Raw genomic sequence first — 22,704 nt, forward strand, 5'->3', positions numbered from 1 at the left:
GAAGCATATAGTCCCAAGTAACGTTTTTCCACAGGATTCCAATAAAAAACATCTTGGCAGCTTGACAGCTTTGACAAGCAAAGCAAAGAAACCAAAATCAAGCAAAAAAAAACAATTAGACGAATTGGAGTGCTGCAAGGTCCCGAAATTTGCAACAATTTTGGAGATTTGTTGCAATTTACTAACTTCTCTTGCAGCACTGGTGTGTCGTGCGTCGGTTTAGTGAATCAAAATTACAGAAAGTAGACAGCACCAAAGGAATCTTATTCTGCGCGAGAGCAAACTCACCGTCACAACAGCCACACTGTTGTTGCAAAATAAGACTCCGAAAAAAAAATCACAAATGGAGTAGAAAAAATACGGACAAAACAAGGCTCGTACTATTGCTACCACTGCCCAGCCAAAATCATACCGTGGTGCAACTGCAAATCATTCCTTGGATAAGCGGACCGTAATATTTACGGCAGTGCGTGTCATACGGTATCCCCGACCAGCAGGAGCCAATCGCGCTTACATTTCGAATGTGGTCCTTCAAGGCTCCAAGCGCTGAGATGCTGCTTGAATTAATAACGAGCAGATAGAAGCTTTCTTGCATTAGACACAAACTCATCGATCTCACTCATTCCAACTCATCTACGCCTAGGATCCTTGGTGCACTGGACGTTTCCCTTCATCCAGAAGCAGCAGTCAAGCATCCAGATTCACGATAGCTTTGTGCTGATTATTCCCTACGCTAATCGGGAGCACTGAACGGGAGATATACACATCTCAGAATGATAGATGAAATCGTAGATCGTATTGTTCAGTTCTTTTCCACTGGCTTGGTGGAGAAAATCATTAAAGCTTTCCTAGTCTTATGCGATCGGTTCGTAAACTTTATTCTGTCCCTGTGTGAGGGTAACAATTACAAGAAGAAGGACGAAACGGTTGACGTGCTGTACACTAGCGGCAACTTTTTGGTGATTAACAAAAAGCATGATCTACTGATCAATTCAAATGACACTAAAAAGGTGATTTGTTTGGCTGCTGGTGCGGATGATGTTCAAGAATGATAAGTGTAACTCCTGCTTCTTTCAGAAAACTGTCCAAACGATCATGCGGAAACAGTTTCCCGAGTACGTACAGGATAACTTAACACACGATTTCTACTTCGCCCATCGGTTGGACTTTGCCACCAGTGGAATACTGTGCATTCCGCTGAACAAAAACGCGTGCAAAGAGGTTTGCCAGGTATTCGAGGAGCAGCGGGCCAGAAAGTACTATTTAGCTTTACTCCGCGGGCATACTGATTTTGACGAAGAAGTGATTGATATAGCGATAGGTAAGGTACAATACGAAACTTGTTTATTTCCGTCCCTTTTATACAATTGGTTGTAACATATTACAGGCGAGGATGTGCGGTTCAAGGATACAAGCAAAAAAATGTGCACCATCCTCGAGGATGAACTATGCCAAAATCCGCGTCGCAGTATAACGAAGGTGCTGGTGCTAGATAGAGGCTACTACAATGGAAAGCCCGTTACCAAAGTGCTTTTACGGCCAATCACTGGTCGACGGCATCAATTGCGACTGCACTGCTCGCAGATCGGTCACGTGATCGTGGGGGATTACACGTACAGTCTGAAAATCGACACATCACCGCCGCGAATGTTTCTGCATGCGTTCCGGCTTGTGCTGCCGAACACGATCGAAAACCTTGACATCCAGACGGACGATCCGTTCACGGAGAAGGCGCTCAAGTACAAGTGGAAGGTGGTTGAGCAGGTGAATAGCATTGCGAACGCGTTCGACATCATTGACTCATTTTAACATTTGTGGGAACCATGTAGAATATACTTTTGTAGGTCACGTTCGTTCACGTTTAGGTTGGACCATTTCCGGCGCCGGTTGAATGTAAATATTCGTTCCTTTTCTCGAATTTATTCGCTCTAGACCAAATGTTGCACCAGGTTTCCATTTTCTGTCGAGCGATAAAATACTCAGTTTGGATTAGCACTTGTGTCATACACCGGAAGGCAAACGGCAGCTTTCCGGAACCGTTTACGTTTACGGTGCAATCGTTAATCTAGAAGCAACGTTAATTTTTCTTTCATACCCGTTTAACGACTCGATTCAACGTAGTACGTTCATTTTCATGTTACACTTCACGGAACTGTAGTGTGATGATGTATTATTACTATTAGTAAGATACGATTGAATTTGGATTGCAACCTAGAAAGCCTAAACGTACATACACCGTTACGGTGGTCCGTAATGTAATGTGGTAGGGAAGGCGTCCGGTAAATTGTAGCTGAATGCATTGAACACACACACACACACTATATCTACTATGGGATAGGAACAGATTTATGCTAGTCAACACAACCAAACACACGCTAGTCTAGAACAAATAATTGATAAATAAGAGATCATAACTCATAGATATATAAAGTTTCTTTAGCTTCCCTCTCAGGTAAACTGAGTGGATCGCAACCGAAAGAAGACTGTAGTCTAGGAAACACAACAAAAAGCACATCCACTTTCTGTTACCTTGACTGGCATGAAGGAGCATCCAATCAATCGCTCCTGTATGAAGAAATTGCGAAAGAGACGAAGATCCCTGAATTTCTTCCTGGCCGTTTGATAAGATCTAAAAGCTGCCGGAATTCTAATCACACAATTGTGTTTGTTTAAATTTATTTAACAAACCCATTAAGTGCATGTTGAAATAGGATGCGAAATTCTCTCTAGTAGAAAATATGTGAATTATTTGTTCAAGATCACGAATCTATAATACTGTTTATGCAATAGAAGCAGAAGGTAGATAGCGATTTACTATTGAAATGATGTCGTATATTCTGGCCAGTACACGGAGTTACGTACTTTACAATACATAATAGGCAAGTAATTAAAACAAATCCAGCAGATAGAAGCGATTAAACCGATGATCACGCAAATACATACATTAAACAGCCAAACGAAAGCAGAGGGTCAAAATCTTGTATCTTACGATGCGATTTAGTAAGGTACAAAATGTGCTTCTAGAGAGGGCATAACGGGACGAGGCAATCTGCTTAGGGCTACTATAAGCACGGTTGACGAATATTACGCACTCTGTACGCTACAGGTTAGGTGTAATTATGTTTTCTTCAGTGATCTCTAGTTATTTAGCTTTGCCAAGACGTAGTTTAATTCAGTCCGATAGAACATTTGATCTCAATAGTTATTATTGGTAATTGAAACACGAAGCTTTACATTGCTCGTTCCTTTCATTGTAATTAGGCAGAAGGAGGTAGCCTAAATGCTAAATAGAAAATGCACAATTTAACTGCGATCTTTGCTACGTTGCGCACATTATGCAGTGTGTTTTCTTCTGTTAGGTAATTTTGCTAATGCACCTGTTAATGCGATTGTGAGAGAAACGGAGACACTGTACAGAGTTAGTGAGATGCAAATGATGTTGAAAAGCTTACCGAAAGACAAAAAAAAAAACAAATCAATTTTTCATCCTTAATAGTATAGTTACAAACGGTCCCGCAAGAAAAAGGAATAGTCTATCGAGCCTCAGAACAAACATGAAATCGAAAAAATATCAACAAAAATAGACAAACCATAAGCTCTATTCGCCACGTATTTCACAATTTTGTACCTTTATCTCAATTCAACTTCGCGGATATTGCACACTTCTGTCCCCTAATACCCCAGAGGCTCATGGGCCGAAACATACGACGCTAAGCAAACGTAGAGGCAGAACACGAAACAACCACAAACAATCCCTCTTCCGCCGCAGGTCAATGAAATCTAGTTCAGCTTTGTTAAAATTCTCTTACTATCTATCGAAATGATGGACGAAGGTGGACAGAGTTTTCCAATCTTACCATTAAAACATACATTCGTGCGAGATGTGTAAGTTAAAACGGCAACAACGTTCTTTCCAAAAGATGCGAAAGATAATGAGATACCACTGAGAGAGCGAGCGGTACAATATAATGCAATGTCTTTGGCTTCAAACGTTACATTACATCGTGCTAGGATCTACACAGAGGTACCCATCACGAGACCTGTTATATGATTGTTTCTTTTTACATTACCTACATGCAAGCTGGTATGAATGTTTCCATTGGAAAACATTTAGTATGGCCTGAGTTCTGTCTCTTGGAGTGAGTACGTTAAAACAAATAAGTAAACATGCAAACATAACAGCTAAGAGGATTGGATCGGAAGTCAAAATGTTAAGAACAATCAAATTGGAGCACTCGCAGTTCAAAAGTGCACCAACAAAACGCACACGAAATGGAATCGAACGGGTGAATCTTGTTGCGAATATAAAGTTATGAACAATATGTTTGAATTTGTGCTTCTACGGTAGAAGATACGCATCTTCGCAGGAGGACAACGAACGACATGTACTACCGAGTACAGGAGCGAAGGATCCAGTTTGTGATATACCTTTGACTATAGTGGTGACCGGAGCAGCATTGTTCGCATTGTTTTTCCATCACTGCCATGTTACACTTAACAAAAATTAAATGAAACCTCCGGAGGTAACAATGATAAACAGAAGTCTAAAGCTAACGTCGTTACTATACGAACGTAATCGAATATCCTTGTTTTATCAAATCAATGCAAACTCAGGAAGCAGTCAGCAGCAAAGACAGTCTGTTACCTAGGTCTATACGATCCATTACCGTGCGCTCTCACCACACTACCGGCACACTAACGTTTACTACACTGGCTATTGGGTTGTACAAAAGATGTACTTCACGTGATTGACTCGAACGAAATCAGTCCACAAAAATACGAAAACAAAAATCTCCAGTGCATGGTGGGATAGGGAGCACGCGGGAGCATTTAAATATTCACACATGATCGATGAATAAGCCAACAGGACTCGTAAACCCGGTACAATTTAGTGAAATAAGAGCACATTGCGAGATGTAACCGAAACGCAGCATCGGTAGCGCTAACAATATTTGTATTTCATTTTCCTCAAAGTGTGCAATCTTTGACAAATCGACGAAAAATGTTGTATAAAAGCGGAAACATGAAGAACCAAACATATAGACCGGCCGAAACGAGCTCAGTATACTAACAACAACATACACATTTTCACACGAAGCAAGCAAACCTTTGCGCAGATAGTATTTGTTCGACTGTTTTCGTTCTTTGATTGTTGACTAGTAAGAAATTTCAAAACCTAATAGAAATGATACAATCCTCACTCACACGCTAAAATCGATTGCAAACATCATTATAGGAAAATTGGCAGCCATTTAGATGGAACAACAAATAGGAGCTCAAAGCACGCTCGCTCGAACCGTGTGGTTGAGCTGTTAAGGTGTAAGTAAAAGCGACTAGGTATATATAGTAAAACCCGAAAGAACCAACAACTAAAATCGAATCCAGATTTTTTCTTAAACATACACGTCAAGGAAGAAAATCAAGCCAGACGAATAGGACGAAGGGCAACAGTTTATGTACGTACATTAAATAATTTCTTTTGAAAAGAAATAAAAACGCTTTTTGAAATCGATCCAAAACCACGTTGTTTCAATTCGCAGCTTGCATTTTGCAGGGGTCAGGAAGCGATAGTACAAAACAATCATGCTTTCCGATCTCTAAAAAACAGTGCATTAGTAAATCTAATCTTCCACAATTTATTTTATGAACGGTTTGGCTACATTCAAATTGACGAAAAATTACATTTCACCAAGATGTATAAGTTAAGGTGTACCAACTGTCAAAACATCGGAAAATTCGCCCGATTCTTCCGGGTTGCTCGATTAACCGGGTTGCGAATCAATCATTTTTTTCCGTGCTGGTAAGAAAACATCGGTCAGTTATCCTGCATTTTGATTCATTTTGTACATTTTCCGGCACACTTTCAGTCTTCGAATCTACGAGTTTACAGCCCAGTTTTGCGAAAATGATTGCTAACGCTACCGTACCGCGATTGGCCAGCGTCGCCGCCCAGGCCTTGCAGCGCAGGACGTACTTCTCCGTCACGAGCACTCTGCCCCAGGTTCGCGTATCCCTCGCGGTAAGTGGTTCTTAGCAAAACGGGATCAGCGTGCAAAGATTTTCCGGTGTTGCGATGATCCGCGTGATTATGTTTCCGCTCTCTCAGCGTGCTGTCGGTCGAGCAAACATGCGAGGGAATGTTGTACGCTTCCGTGGATGATTCCTAACATTTGCATTACGTAATGTGTTGTTTTCCTTCACTTTCGTTCTTCCGTAGGAAAAAGCCGCCCATGGCCTGGCCATCTTCGGCGGTGTTATTGCCTACCCGATCTGGGTCATTGCTCACGTTCGTGAGTACAAGGGAGGCAACTAAACGCATAGCGATGGAACGTTCTAGTGATACACCGTAAACATGGCCGGTTCGCAAGAATATGTCCCAGCCCTACCGATTTACTGTGCGTCCCTTGTGATGCAAATCAACATGTAAAATTTGGTCTCAGTATAAATAAAAGCATGGAATCTTGCGAATCGTAACAAGTTCGTGTGCTGCTTGTACATATTTCTGCAGCCGGTGTGATGACGAGTACTGAGTAAACGTAACACTAATAATGATGATGTTCAGACCGTTATGATGTTAGACTAAAGTACTGGTAGGCAAGTGCTTAAACTTCATTGCCTGCTGAACACAAAATGGAAAGCAAAGCATGAAAATGTTACCCTGAACGTATTAAAATGTGATCAATTTTCTAAACCTATTAAATTATCCAACGGAAGCGGCATAATGTTTCAGAATCTCTCGAATAGCACTGATTTCGTTAGCCACCAGTTCGTTAGCAATAAATACTGTTAGATGTATTAGTGGCCATGTCCTGCGTTGCGGAATAGTATGTTATAAATAATTTCCCCAAAAAAATACTTTTTAATTTTAATTTGCAGCTAATGTAATGTAATAATGGCAGCTGAACAACCACTGTTCCGCGGCGAGTGCTGGCAGCACTGCCGTTGTGCGCTGTCACCAACACAATGATGCTTTGTAATTGAACATTGTGTTTATTTACATTCGCTTGATTAGCTGTGTTTTGTTATGGGTGGACCGCGGTGTACGGGAGGAAATATCGGTTCTTTTACTGTGTCGTGATCTTGCTGTCCCGCAGTACCTGTCCGGAGGTGGTTGTACTTTTATCAGCTTCAGTGCCATCGTGCGTCTAGCGGCGAAAGTGTTCCCGAGAGGGTAAGTCCAACGCGTGAAGAAAGAATCATACCGCGGTGCTACGGCCACTATTGTGCAACTGTGCACGTTGCATTCCATGCGTGTCAGATGGTGGCCACGTTCTTTGAAGCCTAACTTTGGTTTCCCTTACGAAAGTTTTATCAAAACAATGTTAGAAACTGTTAATACCACAAGTAGCAGCAGTGTGCGTAGAAGTGCGACAACTTCCGTCCTCGCTTGGTTTCATTTCGTTGTAACATGATGATCGTCAAATGACCTTGAGTGGATAACGTGGATCCACGTTCAGTCGCTGGTGGATATGTTTTTAATCTTCCACCCCCAGGACGAGTTTACAGTTTCTATTGAAAACTCCGCGGTGCTCTAACCTTGCGGCAGGTTAGCTATGCCCAGAGTTCTTTGAACCTACGACTCATGGCAAACTGCTTAATCACATACGTTTCATGCCAATGTAAAAATCTGCCGGGTTGTTGTTTCGGCTAGTTTTCCCACACCGCGACGGTCCGCAGGGCGGTAGGGCTTTAAATAAGAATTGAAAAAATAAGAATTTACCGATGAACGGTAAAATACGGCGAAGTAACAGATGACTCGTTGCTCCGTTAATATTTTGCGCACACGCAGTACATCACGTAGACAAGGCTTGTGATACCTTGTGAAGGGTTCGAAATGCAGTGAGCTTAACAATTCAACTAGCGTCATGTTTGACTCATATGATATGCACTTACCTTTGAACGCAATAAATAATCACGCCTTGTTCTCCGATGTCCATTCGAAACATGTGTAGCAAGTAGGGTGTGACGCATTTGAGCGTTCCAACCTTGACAAAACTGGCCAATCAACATGGTTTTTTTTGTTTCTAGCTGCATGGATTTGGCATGTTATCAAAAACTCTTGAAGCAATCTTCTAGGGAATCAGAAATAAACTTCGGATCCAATCACATCTGGAACGGTACCACCGATTGGAGGCAAATGGAAATCAACGTCCACAACGCATCGTAATTGCGCAACGCAAAACTTACGGGAACACACACGATCCCCGTGCATTGGGACCGTAGGTGTATGTACACCCGTTTCTAGAGGGAAAAAGCACACCGTGGAACCCAACGCAGAAGACCCGCGATAAACAAATTACCGATGCAGAGAATGTGGACCACGTTTTCGTACGGTGCCGTATTTCATTCATCAGCGCAAAGATGAAACCGTCACGCAGCGAACGAATGTTGGAGGATGAATGGAATTCTTGAGTAATTGGGTCTGGGCAAGGGTCTGAAGGGGTTTACAGGCTTACAGAGCCGGTTTTTTGTGTGTGTTTCGTCTGAGCGTATACGCGGCGCCCTCGGTTTAGTGGATTGTGTCTCGTTTTCTCGTATTTTCTTTTCCACCCGGTTATTGTTCTACCTTTTTGCCTTTGTTTTGTCGCATACCATTCGTCCAGCAAGGTTCTTATCGAGATCTTACCTCGAGAAGAAAATATAAACGAAAAAACGTACGGAAACGGAGCAGAATAAACGAGAGAGGTATGAAACTTCCTGACTTCATAGCAGGCCGAGCATTTTTATATGGTAGAAGCAAAATGGAATGTCGAGGAATGTTTAGTTGCTTCCAATATTCTAATTATTGAAGATTCACACAACGATTGATTAAAGTATTTAAATATTACGCAAAGGTATGGCCTATATTAATACCTGTTTTCTTTTGTCTCTATGTCCATGGGTTATTTTCCCCATAAAGTTAATATTTGGTGCTGGTGCCTCTTGCATTTAAGCTTATAAAAATCGTTTGAATGTCTACATTCGCGTTCACATTCTGCTCTATTTCGCCGATTCCAACATGGTGGCAACCTCCTCCAGGGTAGTTGTGGCTGATGGTAACAATCAGTGGTAGATGCATTTGGACGCTGCTGATGGTCCCTTCGACAAAGCGCACTCCACTGTTGAGGTCTCGTATTCTGCTTCTGGAGCAAACCACCGTCAGTGTGCAAACAATCCCGGGCAGATGTAAAGAACGTGTACGCGGACAAGGGTGTGAGTGCGAGTCGCCGTTCCACGCCACACGGATGAAGGCTGTGGGCTGTGTCTTATCAGGGGAAGGAATGGTCGTTTCGGCTGTTAAACCATTGGTGTTTTCTCGCTTGCTCGCTCACAGTGGACGGGTCCGACACGGTGCTTGAACCATCGATGCCGCGTTCTTCGGTGGCACTCTCAAGGACGCGACTCCGGTCCGTATTCGAAATGCCCCGATCCGGTACGACGATGATGCGCTATAGCAACCGTATGTGCAAACGTCACTGTCGTCGTCATCGTCGTCATCATCATCATCATCATCGTCGTCGTCGTCGTTGTACGGTGCGGGTCAGCACACATGCATAGCTAGCTGCATCGGTATATCCAAGGCATACGACGCACCCGTGATCGACCGCGACCGAGCACACGATCAGATCGCCATCCGAAGACACCGTCAGTTCGCTCCGAGCCCTTTCTGTAAACGGCACGTGGTACTGTGGACCGTGGCTTGCTTCAAACCCAATCAATCGCGCAAGGGCGTTTGGTACTGTAACCGCGTGCTGGTTGTGTTGTGTGGTGGTAGTTTCTTCTAACTTGTCTTCACTTTATGTACCTCTCTAACGCGCTTCCATCTAATTCATTTCCGTTCTTCCGTAGGTGAAACAAATATGTACCACGGTATCGTTTGAAACCGAGCCATTCAAACCAACACAACGCGACAGCAATACAGTGCAGTGAATTCAGTGCGACGTTGAGACTACTCCAAAGTAGCAAAGTTCTAGCTTTGTTGCCAGAATCAGACAAAAAAACGAAGGCAAAACAACGACCCAGAGCGACCCAGGAGGAAGAGAACAGTCAACAAGTGTTTGGCGAGGGAACGGCGTGCAGCGAAAGAGTTCCATCCCGCGGAGACGCAACATGCACAAAGCAACGTACAGTGTTACCTTCGTTCGCCATGGCGAAAGCGAATGGAATAAGATGAACCTTTTCTGCGGCTGGCACGACGTGGGCCTCAGCGAGGAAGGTAAAACAAAAATCGCACTACTGGGGTAGGATGCTTGAACAGCAGTTTGTGTTCATTGCATTTTGGTGCTGCATTTTCAAACCACCCTACAATGTGGCGTGCCCGACGCGTCGCATTCGATTCCGTTCAATCACGTTGGACGTTCTATTTTTAGGTGAAAGCCCACGATATCAACATTTTGCAATGTGACGATTCTCGACGACGACAACAATCGGATCGAGTGTACAAGTTTTTTTTTGTTTTGTTTTTAACGCTCAGTTATTTTGATCGCCATGTTTTGGCGGTCATTATCGGACCGAAGTTCGGAAACCTGATGCCGGAAAAAGCTTTACACTCCGTGTCGTTGCCATGTGCACATCGAAACAGTTGAGGGAATCGTATTGATATGTGTGTGACTGTAAGCATCGAACAGCAGCAAAAGATTCGTCACATTTCCAACGGCAGTGTGTGATGCTTTTCTTACCACCACTTGGAACTGAAGCCAAACTGGCCAAAGGTGACACTAGCGATAGTGGAAATGGGTCCATCCGTCCACACAGGCTCACCACTCGTGGAAAGCTTATCGCGCCAAGGGGGAAGCAGCAATGCAATGAGCACAGACGGCCCACGCGAAGACGCACCGATGAATGGCCTTGCAAAGATAACCGAATCACTAACGCACCGTTTCCGGTTCTTGCTTTTTTGCAGGTGAATGGGACGCCCTGGAAGTGTCGGCAGCCGCACTGAAGCGAGAAAACATGTGTTACGATGTCGTGTTCACTTCCTGCCTGCGCCGCGCCAACCAAACGCTCGACATCATCCTAAAGGAGCTGAATCTGAGCGATATTCCGGTTCGGCAGCTGTGGCGCCTGAACGAACGACACTACGGTGCGCTGACCGGTTTCAACAAGCGCCAGATGGCCGACATCTACGGCGAGGAGCAGGTGCAGGTGTGGCGCCGAAGCTTCGACGTGCCGCCACCGGCCATCGAACCGACCAACCCATATTATCACGCCATCAAGAGCAATCCCCGGTTGCGGCACATCAACGAGAAAGATTTCCCATTGACCGAAACACTCGAAACCACCATGGAGCGGGTCGTGCCCGAGTGGACCGACTCCATCATACCGGAGGTCCGTGCTGGCAAGCGTGTGCTGGTGGTGGCGCATGGTACCAGCTTGCGTGGGTTGGTAAAGCACATTCAAGGTAAATCGTAATATTCTAACTGCAAATTATTTGCTCCATACATATCTTAGAACACTTGGCCGGTGAATTACGGTGCTAGACTTACGGCACCGTATTATGTTCAAGAGAGCTTATAAGATATGTAACCGAGCACTTTGTCCGATATATTTACAATTCTTAAGAATGAACGCTTAATGGATGTTGGTGATGGTTAAAATGGAACTAATATTCTCTTTTCCAACCTTTGTCTTTCTCTTCCTTTTCGTATGGATACACACATACACAAACATGCACCTACGCACTGTTGTGAAATAATTGAAACATGATCTTTATTAACTCCGCAACGATCATTTACCATTACCATTACCATTACCAATATGTCCAACATTTCGTATCACAATACTTATCAATCAAAGATATTTCAGACGCAGATATCATGAAGTTCAACCTGCCGAACAGTATTCCGTTCATCATCGACTTTGACGAGTCGATGAAGATGGTTGGTGGCATCCGGTTCCTGGCGAACGACGAGACGGTACTGAAGGCAATGGAGAAGGTGGCCTCGATCGGTGGAAAGTAGGAAATGTTGTCGCTCCATTTCCAAAACGCATAGCCTCTACCATTGGCTCCGATTTGTCCGGTGCTACTCTACCTCATACGTTAGCCTGCTTCCCCAGACAGTGAAGACGGTTGTTTTACTTCTCCCGAAAGGGTTTAATCAGAATTAAGGACGAATTCTGTTTATTTTTTTTAGTTTTTATGTGCTTCTATACGTACGCTATTGGACTTGTTTGCTTTTGTGTGTTTGTGTTAGGAAAAAGAAGCCCCCGCTAAGATGTGTTATATCGTAAGCAGATATGCTATGACAGTACAACCGCGCGGAAAGGATTTGATAAACATTAAGAGATACCAATGCTAGCAACAGTAATCTTGAACAGTTTTCCATTAAACGTTGAATTGATGCGTCCCGTGCACATGCAATTGGGGAAGTATATTGTTTCACATTATCTTCGTCCGTTAGTTTTAATCGTACGTGAAAGTGGTGGAGTATTACTGTATCGTATTTACATCGATACACCCGTTTACCGTCGTTTATAATCATGTAATCGTGAAAAAAAGATTTCGTAACGCGTGTATTCATGTGTGCAGAAACGTAAAATAAAACATTTGTAAACTAATGTGAATGTGCTCCTAGCCTGATAGCTTAGGGGTGTGGAGAAATTATGAGAAATAGAAAAGGAAAAACATATTTATAATTGTTTAAATCAGTCCCTTTGCTGATCACAAAGAAACAAAGAAAAGGTCCTAGCAGTCCTAGGGTTTAGAACATTAAAATCCTTTTAGAATTAATTAAAGCTTGTATTTACAGTAGCAATTGTATTGCGCAAGACATAAGAGGTAGTTGATACAAAAGACGAGCATAAAAGCAATATTATCAACCAAGAGCAAAAGTCTACCACAAAGTGCATCAGTAAATAGATCCCTTTTGTCGTGAATAGGCACGCCGATAGACCGGTTGATAAAGTGTGCGAGTGCAATCAGCTAAAGCTCCACTCGTAGCGTATAATTCATTGTTGGCTACCGTTCGTTTTGAAGAACACACTTCTCGGGGGATTATTGTTGAAGAGCTCTTCAGCGAGTTGACTTCAATTATGCATGTTCGAAAGTCGAACGCAAGCAGAGCTTATTTAGTTGTGTAGCTAAAAGCAGGAACAACTGTACTTTGTAATTCATGCTCCACATGGTTGAAACGCTGATCGAATCGACCAATTCCGAGTGGTGGTGCAAGGGATATTGGTTAGATTGTTACATCTCTACACGTGTCGTTCACGTTTCTCGCCGATGAGGCTACCATAAACGGATTGCTTATCGTGCTAAGTCGGTTTCTTCGTGTGCGTCCACCCGTCCCCGGACAAGCAAGACAAGCGTTTGTTCCCGGCATTTGTTTTGCTCTATACCTTATTGGAATCATCGATTATTAGCTACTACAAGCTGATAACAGTTCCTCAGGAAGGAAGCCAAAAACACAGGGCTGGAAGAAACAAAAAAAAAACACAACACTCAATGACACACTTGCCGGTTGAGTGCCGCGTTCGATTTAGCCTTGAATGAGGCGTTGTTGTTGGTTTTTTTTTCAACGAAGCATGATTACACAGCTGGAACTTTCGTTTGTGCTGCTTTTGCTCGGCGCAGTGTCTTGATGCTTATCAAGCTGGTTGCATAACAGGTATGGCTTATCGATACCGGGCTAGCAGCCATACAGATGGGTGCTTTATTTTTATTTTTTATTGCTTCATAAAGTACATTAAACTCAAAAAGACAAATTACGGAGGAATGGGCTATGCATCATGCACACTTTTGGTAAATTATGTGGCACTCTACTGCTCGTTACCAAGCTACTCATAGTCGCAACATCATGCGAGAAAACTGAGTCCATGTCCAGTCGTTCTATCGTTAATTGCATCTGATCTTGGTAAGTAACTGATGTTGTTCGTGTGGGCGATGTTATCGGCATGTCATTAATAGAATCTGAGACAGGAAAACATGCGTAGTACAGCACATTTTCATTGGTTTATGGTTGAAGATTTTTTCTAACTGGCCCTTCCTGTTCGATTCTCTAATGGCGCTCACTGGCAAGGGTGTTCTATAAAAAATTATCTTTGAGTTGGCATGAGTGAGTTGGAAGTAAAAAACACCATTGAAAAAACGATTCTTGACCGATGGTGGTGGTTTCGTATCCATTCCTGCTCTTCCTGCTCCACTCACTGACTCATTCGTGCGCGTCGGCCATAGTAAACAAATTCACGATTGCATTCGTTATTCAATTAAGATTTCATCTAGCGATAAAGTTTGATGCCCCCTTCCCAATGGGGGTCTGTCTGTTCCACTGGTTCGGGCCAACTTTATCGCCCCACTCCTGACCCCCTGGATTTTTGGGGCGGTTATGCTCGAACAGCACAGTTGGTTGAATACATCGCGTAGTAATGCCTCGTAAATCATAGCGGAGCTGTTTCCCATCGTTGATGATTGTGGAGTGCACTGCTCAAAATGCGAATCTTTCGTTCCCGCATTTTTGGTGTCAACAACCGATGTTTCCTCGGGGTGAAATAGCAGCCGAAATATGTCTGTGGCATGTTCTCAAGAAGCTTTGAAGCAAAACCAGCAATATTGTTGCAAGGCGGTACAAGCCGGGGCAAGAACACGGGGGAGAGAAAAAAAACTTGCTGCCCAATTCTGGTCAGCCAATGAAACTTTTTCAGCGAACTTTCCGGTCAGCCAAACAGCACGTTTCAACGCACATTTCACCGGCAGTGCTTGACCGTCCCAGCCACCACAGTAACCTTTTACGGCTCTACGTGCCGTTTTGCAGTTCCTCGTAGCGTCATCTTTAAGATAAGAATTTTTCATTTGTTGTAACAATAAGCACAGGCAGCAAACTTGTTCAAACACATGTTTTAGCATTAAACGCACAGCCAGACAGACAGACAGTTACTGTTAGACAGACAGACAGTTACTGCGTGAGTGATTACAACATTATCTCAGTTTCGACCACAACAACGAAGCAACGGTGATTATTTCATGTATATTTACCATTCGAAGTAAAGCAAACAGAAGATAAAGTGTGAGAAAGCACAAAGTTGAAGGAGTGGAAACATATTTTGACTAGCCAGAAGTCCGTTGCCAATAGTTTGGATGACTCGTTATGCGTACATTCCTTGGTGTTGGCCATTTCTGCCATTCGTTTCGTTGCTTTCCGCTTTTTGAGAACAAGCGATATTTATCGTTTTAAAATTGAACTAACAAAGTAAATTTTTACCTTCATTTTCCTTAAATTCTGATAACAACTTTACATTGGATGCTTGTTTTAGAATAAATAATAAATATTTTGGTGGACCATGTTAAACCTTTTATCACACTATGTACATTGTAGAATTGAATACACAGAAAATCAAATGATCCTTAAACCAAAATACGAAGAATTAAAGAGATAGATAAGAATTATGTGGTGCATAGTTCGACAGAGTTGATTTATTCTACGGGGTTTGGTACATTTTTAGGCACATGTCATTCATTCGTTAAAATTCATCAACTGGCTTTAAGGCGTCAAAATCAATGCACAAAAAATATGTTTGATTTATTTTTATAACAGTTCTGTAACTTCTACCATGAGGATCCCGTTGCCGAACTTTGTGTGTTTTCATCTTAAGTATTTTTTAACTCTCACACATATTGGTTTCGTATTTCAAAATTAATAACGTTGGGTTTTTAAATCAACAAACATTGGAGCCAATAACTCAACAATATTTAACAAAAACTCTAGTTACCGGATAAGTTCCATCTTCAGAAAAACTAATCGTCGGGTAATGTCGTCAGAAACAAACTTTATTGTGAAATTTAAATGAATAATTCGTTTTGCTTACATTTTACCTAAAGTTTAAACATGATAATACTGCGAAAAAGCGCGAACAAAAACTGTTACCTTGTAGTAGGTAATAAGGTAAGATAGCAAGGAAACTCGTACTTAAATACGATTATTAACTTCTCCAAACATGTTTTCGAATAAGTTGTATCGCAACTACATGCCAACAGCTGGTTCGCTGACAATCGTTTTCTGTTCCGTCTGTTCCGTTGTGTGTTAAGTCGATTCGCTAGACAGTTCGACTGTGTGCTGACTCACGTGACCCCCCAACAACTTCATTCAGTGGCACCCTAGCGCGAGGTCATTCCAGATAAAACACACACACACATTGAAGTGGCAAGAATCATCCAAACAGGCAAATAGATGCAACCAAAAAACAATCGAACCCAACGTCTGTTATCATGCCTCCCGACACGCTATCAGACGATGCGTTGTGGCGTTGACGGGGGTTGCAATACTACACATATTTACCATGCATTGCGCTACACCGTGTGTGCTCGCAACGAGCGTCTAATGCTAGGCGAGGCCATTTGAACAAGTGTTTAAATTTGTTTATGTTTTGATTGGAATTGCCGACTACCGAACGCGAGAAGATCAATCTCACCGTTATTAGCTGCGCTTAATTCTCCCACCATCAATCTGAAACGTTCAATATTTGGAAAAGCATAAGCAGAGAGAGAGCGAGAGAGAAAGAGAAACTTACGCATAGAGAGAACCAACATAAAAGTGCATGGTCAAGGAGTGAAAAAAACAACCATTCCGATCTTACTAACACTTCCAAATGGACCAACGGTCAGACGGACGAGGTCGAATGTGCGAGTAGAACGTGCATTATCTGCCACTACCACTACCAGCTCGGAGCGAAGCAGGCGAGGAAAATCCGCCAAGAAAAATCATTTTTGCCTTCGTGATTTTCTCGCCCATGGCATAAGGTTAAAGAGACGGCAAGTGGTTCCGCTTTGCGCACGTGCAGCAACAGTGCTACGCGAGATATTGTAAACGTACGATAAAGTAGATATAAAGTAACCAGAACGAGAAATAATTCTTTAAAGTGAATATTCTCATAACTAGTAAGTCACCGTAAATGAAAAGTAAATACTAACTAGATTTAACGAAGCATCATCTATTGAGGTACTGGGCAACTCCATCAATCACGTGTTGCATTTTAAAGCTTCGTAGCTACTTGTGTGTACAGCATTTTAAAACTTTAATTACATTGTTAAGTTCATAAAAAAAAACTGCAACAACATGAACAACGATAAGATTCCAGTTAATATGAATACTTAATGTACAACACAGCTGACTAGACGTTGTTTGGGCAGCTACCATTATAACTGCTACCGGTGTGTCTGACACTGTGGCATGATTACGGCATTGTCGGTGAGAGTTTCGTGCCCGCATCCGAGATGGAAAGGATAGGAGCGGCGATTAAGACCGCAGATGAGGAACTGCGAAATCCACCGTGTGGTCGTGCAACAGCGAGAGCGAGAGCCTGTCCGAGCATGATGTAAACAGTGCAGCACCCGCAGCAGAGCTGTTTAAAAATAAGCATACACAGCCGTGTGCGTGAGCGAAACGGAACGAGTGCGACGTACGCAATGGCGGCGAACGGGGCAGCATGCTGGCGACTTAAAAAAGAAACCACAGTCTCCCCGCGATTCGGAGCCGTCTTATCGTAAGCAGCGGTCGCCTGTCGGGTGTACTTTGCGCTGCGAAGGCGCCTGTGTGCTGGTGAGCAAGTGTCAAAAAGACGGTAGCAGTAGCCAGTGCCAGATGTGCGACACGGGCTTTCGCGGTTCGCGCACGATTCGTGGAAATCGTAGCAGGTGTGGGGCTGCTAGCACCATTTACAATCCGGCAGCATCCGCGGGTACCCGGAACTCGGCAGGTTACTTCATCGGTGTGTCGTCGTCGTTCGATAAAAGGTGTGACAAGCGAGAGAAATCACAACAATCGTGCGAAAAAACCGTGCTTTGGTGACGTATTTTCTGCTGCGTTCTGTTCATCGTGCGCACGCCCCTTGTCGTGCTCTTTTAGTGTTGGCGTTTATGTGCGAGAATCGCGAGAAAGGGAACCAACCCTGGCGTCACTAGCGATTCGATTCGATAAGCGAGCCAACACAATGGCCATCGTGAACCTGTTCAACACATCTCCCCAAGTGCGTGAAAATGAATCGCCCCGGAAAACTCACCTCCCGGGCCAATTTGACAAAACAGCTGGCCCGCGAGCCACAGTCCTTCATTTGCAGCACTACAGACCTCACGTCCATTCGCCCGTAGCGGATTGGTCATTTCATTCATCACCAAACAATGCTCGGACCAACACCAGTGCAGCGCACCACTCCTTTGTCGAAACGACTCGGTTCCTGCTCTTCCCAGCAGGAATGATATCGCCAACATATTCATTCCTGGGGCATGTTTTTGCCTCCACTGTACAGGTGTTATGAATGAAAGTGTTTCCGCGCATGCTTGACCATGTGCCAACTTCAAGCAATGGGGAGGGGGAGGATTAGAAATCTTCAAATATCTAATGGAATTCGGACCATACCATCTCTGAGCTATTGATGGCTTTTGTTTGTCTTTTATTGGAAAATTATCCCAAAAATAATCCTCATTTCTTCTGAACCATTTGTAAACGAAAACATTTGCAATAGCAACGATAACCGCTGAAGTTGTTTCGGATCCAAAACACACTAATAAAATGTATGCAGTTTCATAAACACTACCGGTTTCCGTGTGCTGGTGGCAGCAGCTGTTGGTTTTTGCAGTTTTGATAATTGTGCATGTGTTCCGCACTTTGCCGATTGCATAAGGGTCCAACGCTGGGAATTTCCAACATTTTATCACACCAACAAGCGGCTTTTAAAGCGTTATCATTACATTCCCAAAAATTTGCATATCGGTTTGTGATATAGATTGATTACTTCAAGCTCTTTGAAAACAAACCGTTGTTAGCTTCGTATCATAATATTGCCAAGATCCTACCAATCAGTTGGAACGTTTCATGCAGGGACTTAAATTAATGTGTAATGGCACACTTGCGACACGAGTTAGTCGAAGAATCGTTGGTGTGTTGGAAAAAAATTCGGCGCCACAAACAATTTCGCCAAGGCACGGGCCTTGTCCGCGACGTCATCGTTTATGTTGTGCGTTTGTTTGCCCGCAAGCGTCATCAGACGTTAAACAGTGTTGCCTCACAGCAGCACGGGAAACACAACAGTGTCAGCCTCTCATACCGGTCCGGCGGAAGGGGTCACTTCGACGACACTGGCGGGCTGGGGTGGGGGCCTGCGTACTCTGTCGGGCTTGCGTCGGTCTGGCAACGTCATCGAGCACGAGCGCTGTATTCTCACTCTCCCGCCGGAGCACAAACACATGAAAGAGCTATTACTAAGCTGTGCTGCTGGTTGAGTCTACCGGACAAAAGCTTCGACCATTAGTACATGCGTGACTGTGGCAGCGGACGCATAGTTCGCCTGCTGAATCCCGAGAGTTTCCGCTGCGAGCTGCGAGCGGTCGATTTTTCCAACGCAAACGCGATACCAGTGCGAAAAATCTTGAATCGTATAACGTGGTGGGAAGCAGCGGATTGACTATTCATTTCCAGCTGTGAGCCGACTGCGTCAACGTGACGTGCGGTAGATTTGCTACGGTTGCAGCTATCGATTGCCTATCGACTTCGGCATTGGTTACGGAGCGAGGTGAATATTTTGTGCGAAAACATTGATGAATTGAAGATTACTCTGTGAATCAATTCGTTCGTCGCGGCTCTGCTGCCGAGCAATAGACGGACAGTGGTGTGCGCGTGTGATTTTTTGTTGTTGTTGTTGTTGTGATTCCTTTCTGTCCGTCCTGTTCTAGCCAACAATGCCTTCCGACCGTGGTTGTTCGGTGGTTGTTTATTTGGTGTCACTGCGTTACTTGGTTTGATTTTGAGTAGCCCGCGAGCCGCTACCAGCAGCAACGCAATCTTCGTTTCCATAGCCACTTTCATCGAAGCAACGTAACCGCCGTCGTAGTCATTCGTCGTCTTGACTCGGGTTATGTTGCTTTGATTGAATAAACGAGCGTGTGGAACCTGCTTGAAACTGTGCTGCCGCACGGCGAAAGGGACGGAATACGTGGTAATGCCGCCTAGTTCGCCTTTCGCAACCGAGACGAAATTCCAGTTTGCTACGGGATACGGGAATTCCAACATTTTGGAAGGGGGAAAAAGGAAGGAAGAAGGGACTATATTGAAGTTGTTACGGCAATTGTATGCAGGCGGAAAATATACGGCAATTTTACCACTAAACTCCGCTTCTCTACAGCAACTTTGTGGGCGATTGTGCGTAAAAGTGTTGCCAGCGCGGTCACTTCCAGCGGATCAGTGAAAACAGTGAACCGGCGTCCGAGGTCTCACCAGATGCAAGTGTAAACATGAAGCGTAATGTTTAAATATAAATATTGTTCAACCTCGTGCGTGACGGTGTGGAAAGTGTCCCGACAGTAAAACAGCTACAAACGTACACACAACATCAAAAACACCGTGCAAAACAGACGCTTCACTTAACCGTCAGAATGCTGCGCCCCCGGTTTAGTTATGGTATGCTTGGGGTATGCAAAGGTAAGTTTACCATATATTAAAGTTTGTTTTTGTTTAATTGCCCACCACCACCAGCTATTCTTTATTAGTACGCATCCTCGCGCCCTATTGGGCATCTGGCCGTGTACGAATTTGATGTGAGGGTTATTTCTCGCAAGCGGTACGCGGGACCAGCAAGGGCAAGGCCGCCTCGGTACGATTAACACTCCGCCATGGTGGCGTACACGTCGACGAACCAAAAACCCCGTAAAACACCGCAATGCGTTCCACCATTAATTGGCGCGGGCAAGAAGCGATTTCATGCTAGTGCCGTGCTTGCCACGCCGGTATTGAGGATTGATCAAGGCGACAAACTGCCGCAGATGTACGCTTTCGCCAGGATTAATTGCATGCCTGTGAGCATGCGACATGCTAGCAACGGTTTTTTTCTTTTCTTCAGGGTTTTGTGTTTGATTAATCATTCTCACAAAACTCCATTTTTCTCTCTTGGCAAAGTTTAGAATATCCTTCGTTTAATCATTCTATCCTTCAATCATAACACTCCTTACTGTTATGCGATAAATGATAAATTGTGTGAATTTTGGCAAGTGTTTTTGGCTATTTTATAATGGTATTATGTTATGGTTTAATGATGCTAATTTGATTGTGATGATTATTTTATATCTCTGATTAAAATTTTGAAACACTTTTTAGGCATGTCAAATGTACTTACTAAATTTGATTCCCGAGTCCAAGGTTTAACATTGAGTGGGAAATATGGGGCCCGGTGGTGCATTGATAACGGCGCCGATGTTCACAAGACATGACCGGTTCAAAATTCCATCTGGACCAATTTTCCGTACGTAGGACTGACTATCCGGCTACGAGTACGGGTAAATAATGTCAAAGAAAGTCAGAAATGGCAAGCCTATCCCTCACGAGCTTATTGTGCCGATAAAGAAGAGAAGATAAATATGTAGGGCAAATGTACCAACATTGGCGCAAACTATTTAAACTATGCTGGACGTGTTTAGAAGGAACGAAATATATTAGAAAATACTTTCTCGTTTTTAAAATAAACACGATATCAACCATTAAATATAGTAAATTTAATGGAAAAACAAATATATTTTTTGGAAATTTTCTATTGTACCTATAATGATGGTATGGTTCCTATTGTGGTGTTCCAGCAATGGTGATGCTATTTTTTGTTCATCACTTTATCAGAAACACTTTTCCCTGAGCAATGAGGTAATAATCCAGATTCGTTTTCCATCTTCCATATTAGCGTAAGCAGTTTTTCCCATCTAAGGAGGTCGATTTATCCCTCAAAAGGGCAGGAAATGGTAGACTGTTTCTTCCCGTAAAGCTTCACAAGTTCACTGGTTTGTTTTGTAATCCAAGTAGCCTACTACCATTACATCATTTTTCTACTACGACCTGACTATAGGAACATTCCTGTTTTTCATTTCTATATTTCTATAAGTTCTATGAACAAAATCAACAAAACGTTGTGAAATTACACTCAACAACCGCATTTTTGCAAAAATCTACATTATCTAATATATTAAAGCAAATATTAATTCTGCATATTAAAATCTAGCCTATTCTTGAAGACTTCACGTGATTTTAATAATTTTCCTGTCATTTATAGCCTTAATAAAAAAGATGGCTTTCCTAATGAAATCTGAAGAAATTCTACATCATGTTGCAACCTGTTTGAAAATATTGAATAATTAAACCATTTTAACACATAATTAGGCCGTTTGTGTTTTAGACAATTCGTTAAAGATCAAGAAACATCTCATATTACTAGAAATATCTTTTTGTGATTAGTTAGTGGCACGGTTGGTATTTTATTTCTCCACTACCACTATTGATAAACTTACCCTATGGCTCTTAAGATAGATTTATCACATTTATCATCATCAACAAATAAAGTATCAGTATCATTCATAGAGCTAGTTATTTAGCAAAGCTCAAATAATGAACTTGTCTCTCATCGTTAAATCCCCTACAAAAGCATTTTAACGCGAAAGCCGGTTAAACAAATTGACATGAATAATTGGGCGACAACAATCAATTAAGCTTGTAGTTTAAATAGCTTTAAAATGTATTTTAATCTGGAGCCTATCGTTGGCACCCGTCAGTTAAATTTAAGACGTTATGATTAAATGGGCTTGGAAAAGTTTTGGATCTACGTTACCATTATCTTGAATAATGTTGATTGGCTTATTGTGTTTACACTATTTTGAGTGAGTGTTGAGTTTTGTAAACAATTTGTTTCTATTAGTAATTGTTATTGTTTGGAGTCGATGGCGAATGCAGCTTCACGCTTATTGCTGCAAATCGTTTCACGAGC

The 22,704-nt window shown here is 43.0% G+C and overlaps 3 protein-coding genes across 4 annotated transcripts; all 3 read left to right on the plus strand.

The window, feature by feature from the left end:
* Positions 1-145: 145 nt before the first annotated feature.
* On the plus strand, positions 146-3,540 carry LOC128304880 (RNA pseudouridylate synthase domain-containing protein 1-like). The gene is made up of 3 exons (XM_053042127.1): positions 146-1,010; positions 1,078-1,321; positions 1,388-3,540. The coding sequence occupies exons 1-3, from the start codon at positions 774-776 to the stop codon at positions 1,807-1,809; spliced, it is 903 nt and encodes a 300-aa protein (XP_052898087.1). The 5' UTR covers positions 146-773; the 3' UTR covers positions 1,810-3,540.
* A 2,242-nt stretch (positions 3,541-5,782) lies between these two features.
* LOC128298274 (uncharacterized) lies at positions 5,783-6,464 on the plus strand. Its single transcript, XM_053034020.1, has 3 exons — positions 5,783-5,800; positions 5,868-6,019; positions 6,218-6,464. Exons 2-3 carry the CDS (start codon positions 5,906-5,908, stop codon positions 6,311-6,313), a joined length of 210 nt encoding a protein of 69 aa, XP_052889980.1. The 5' UTR covers positions 5,783-5,800; positions 5,868-5,905; the 3' UTR covers positions 6,314-6,464.
* Positions 6,465-7,049: 585 nt separating this feature from the next.
* On the plus strand, positions 7,050-12,526 carry LOC128310685 (2,3-bisphosphoglycerate-dependent phosphoglycerate mutase-like). Of its 2 annotated transcripts, none has more exons than XM_053047383.1 (4): positions 7,050-7,171; positions 9,829-10,195; positions 10,883-11,380; positions 11,776-12,526. In XM_053047383.1, the coding sequence occupies exons 2-4, from the start codon at positions 10,090-10,092 to the stop codon at positions 11,937-11,939; spliced, it is 768 nt and encodes a 255-aa protein (XP_052903343.1). In that variant the 5' UTR covers positions 7,050-7,171; positions 9,829-10,089; the 3' UTR covers positions 11,940-12,526. The 2 variants fall into 2 exon arrangements, with proteins under 2 accessions (XP_052903343.1, XP_052903344.1); XM_053047384.1 differs by having other exon boundaries at positions 11,785-12,526.
* The last annotated feature ends 10,178 nt before the right edge of the window (positions 12,527-22,704 follow it).

This window comes from Anopheles moucheti, chromosome 2 (assembly GCF_943734755.1).
Source record: "Anopheles moucheti chromosome 2, idAnoMoucSN_F20_07, whole genome shotgun sequence".
Classification (NCBI taxonomy): domain Eukaryota; kingdom Metazoa; phylum Arthropoda; class Insecta; order Diptera; family Culicidae; genus Anopheles; species Anopheles moucheti.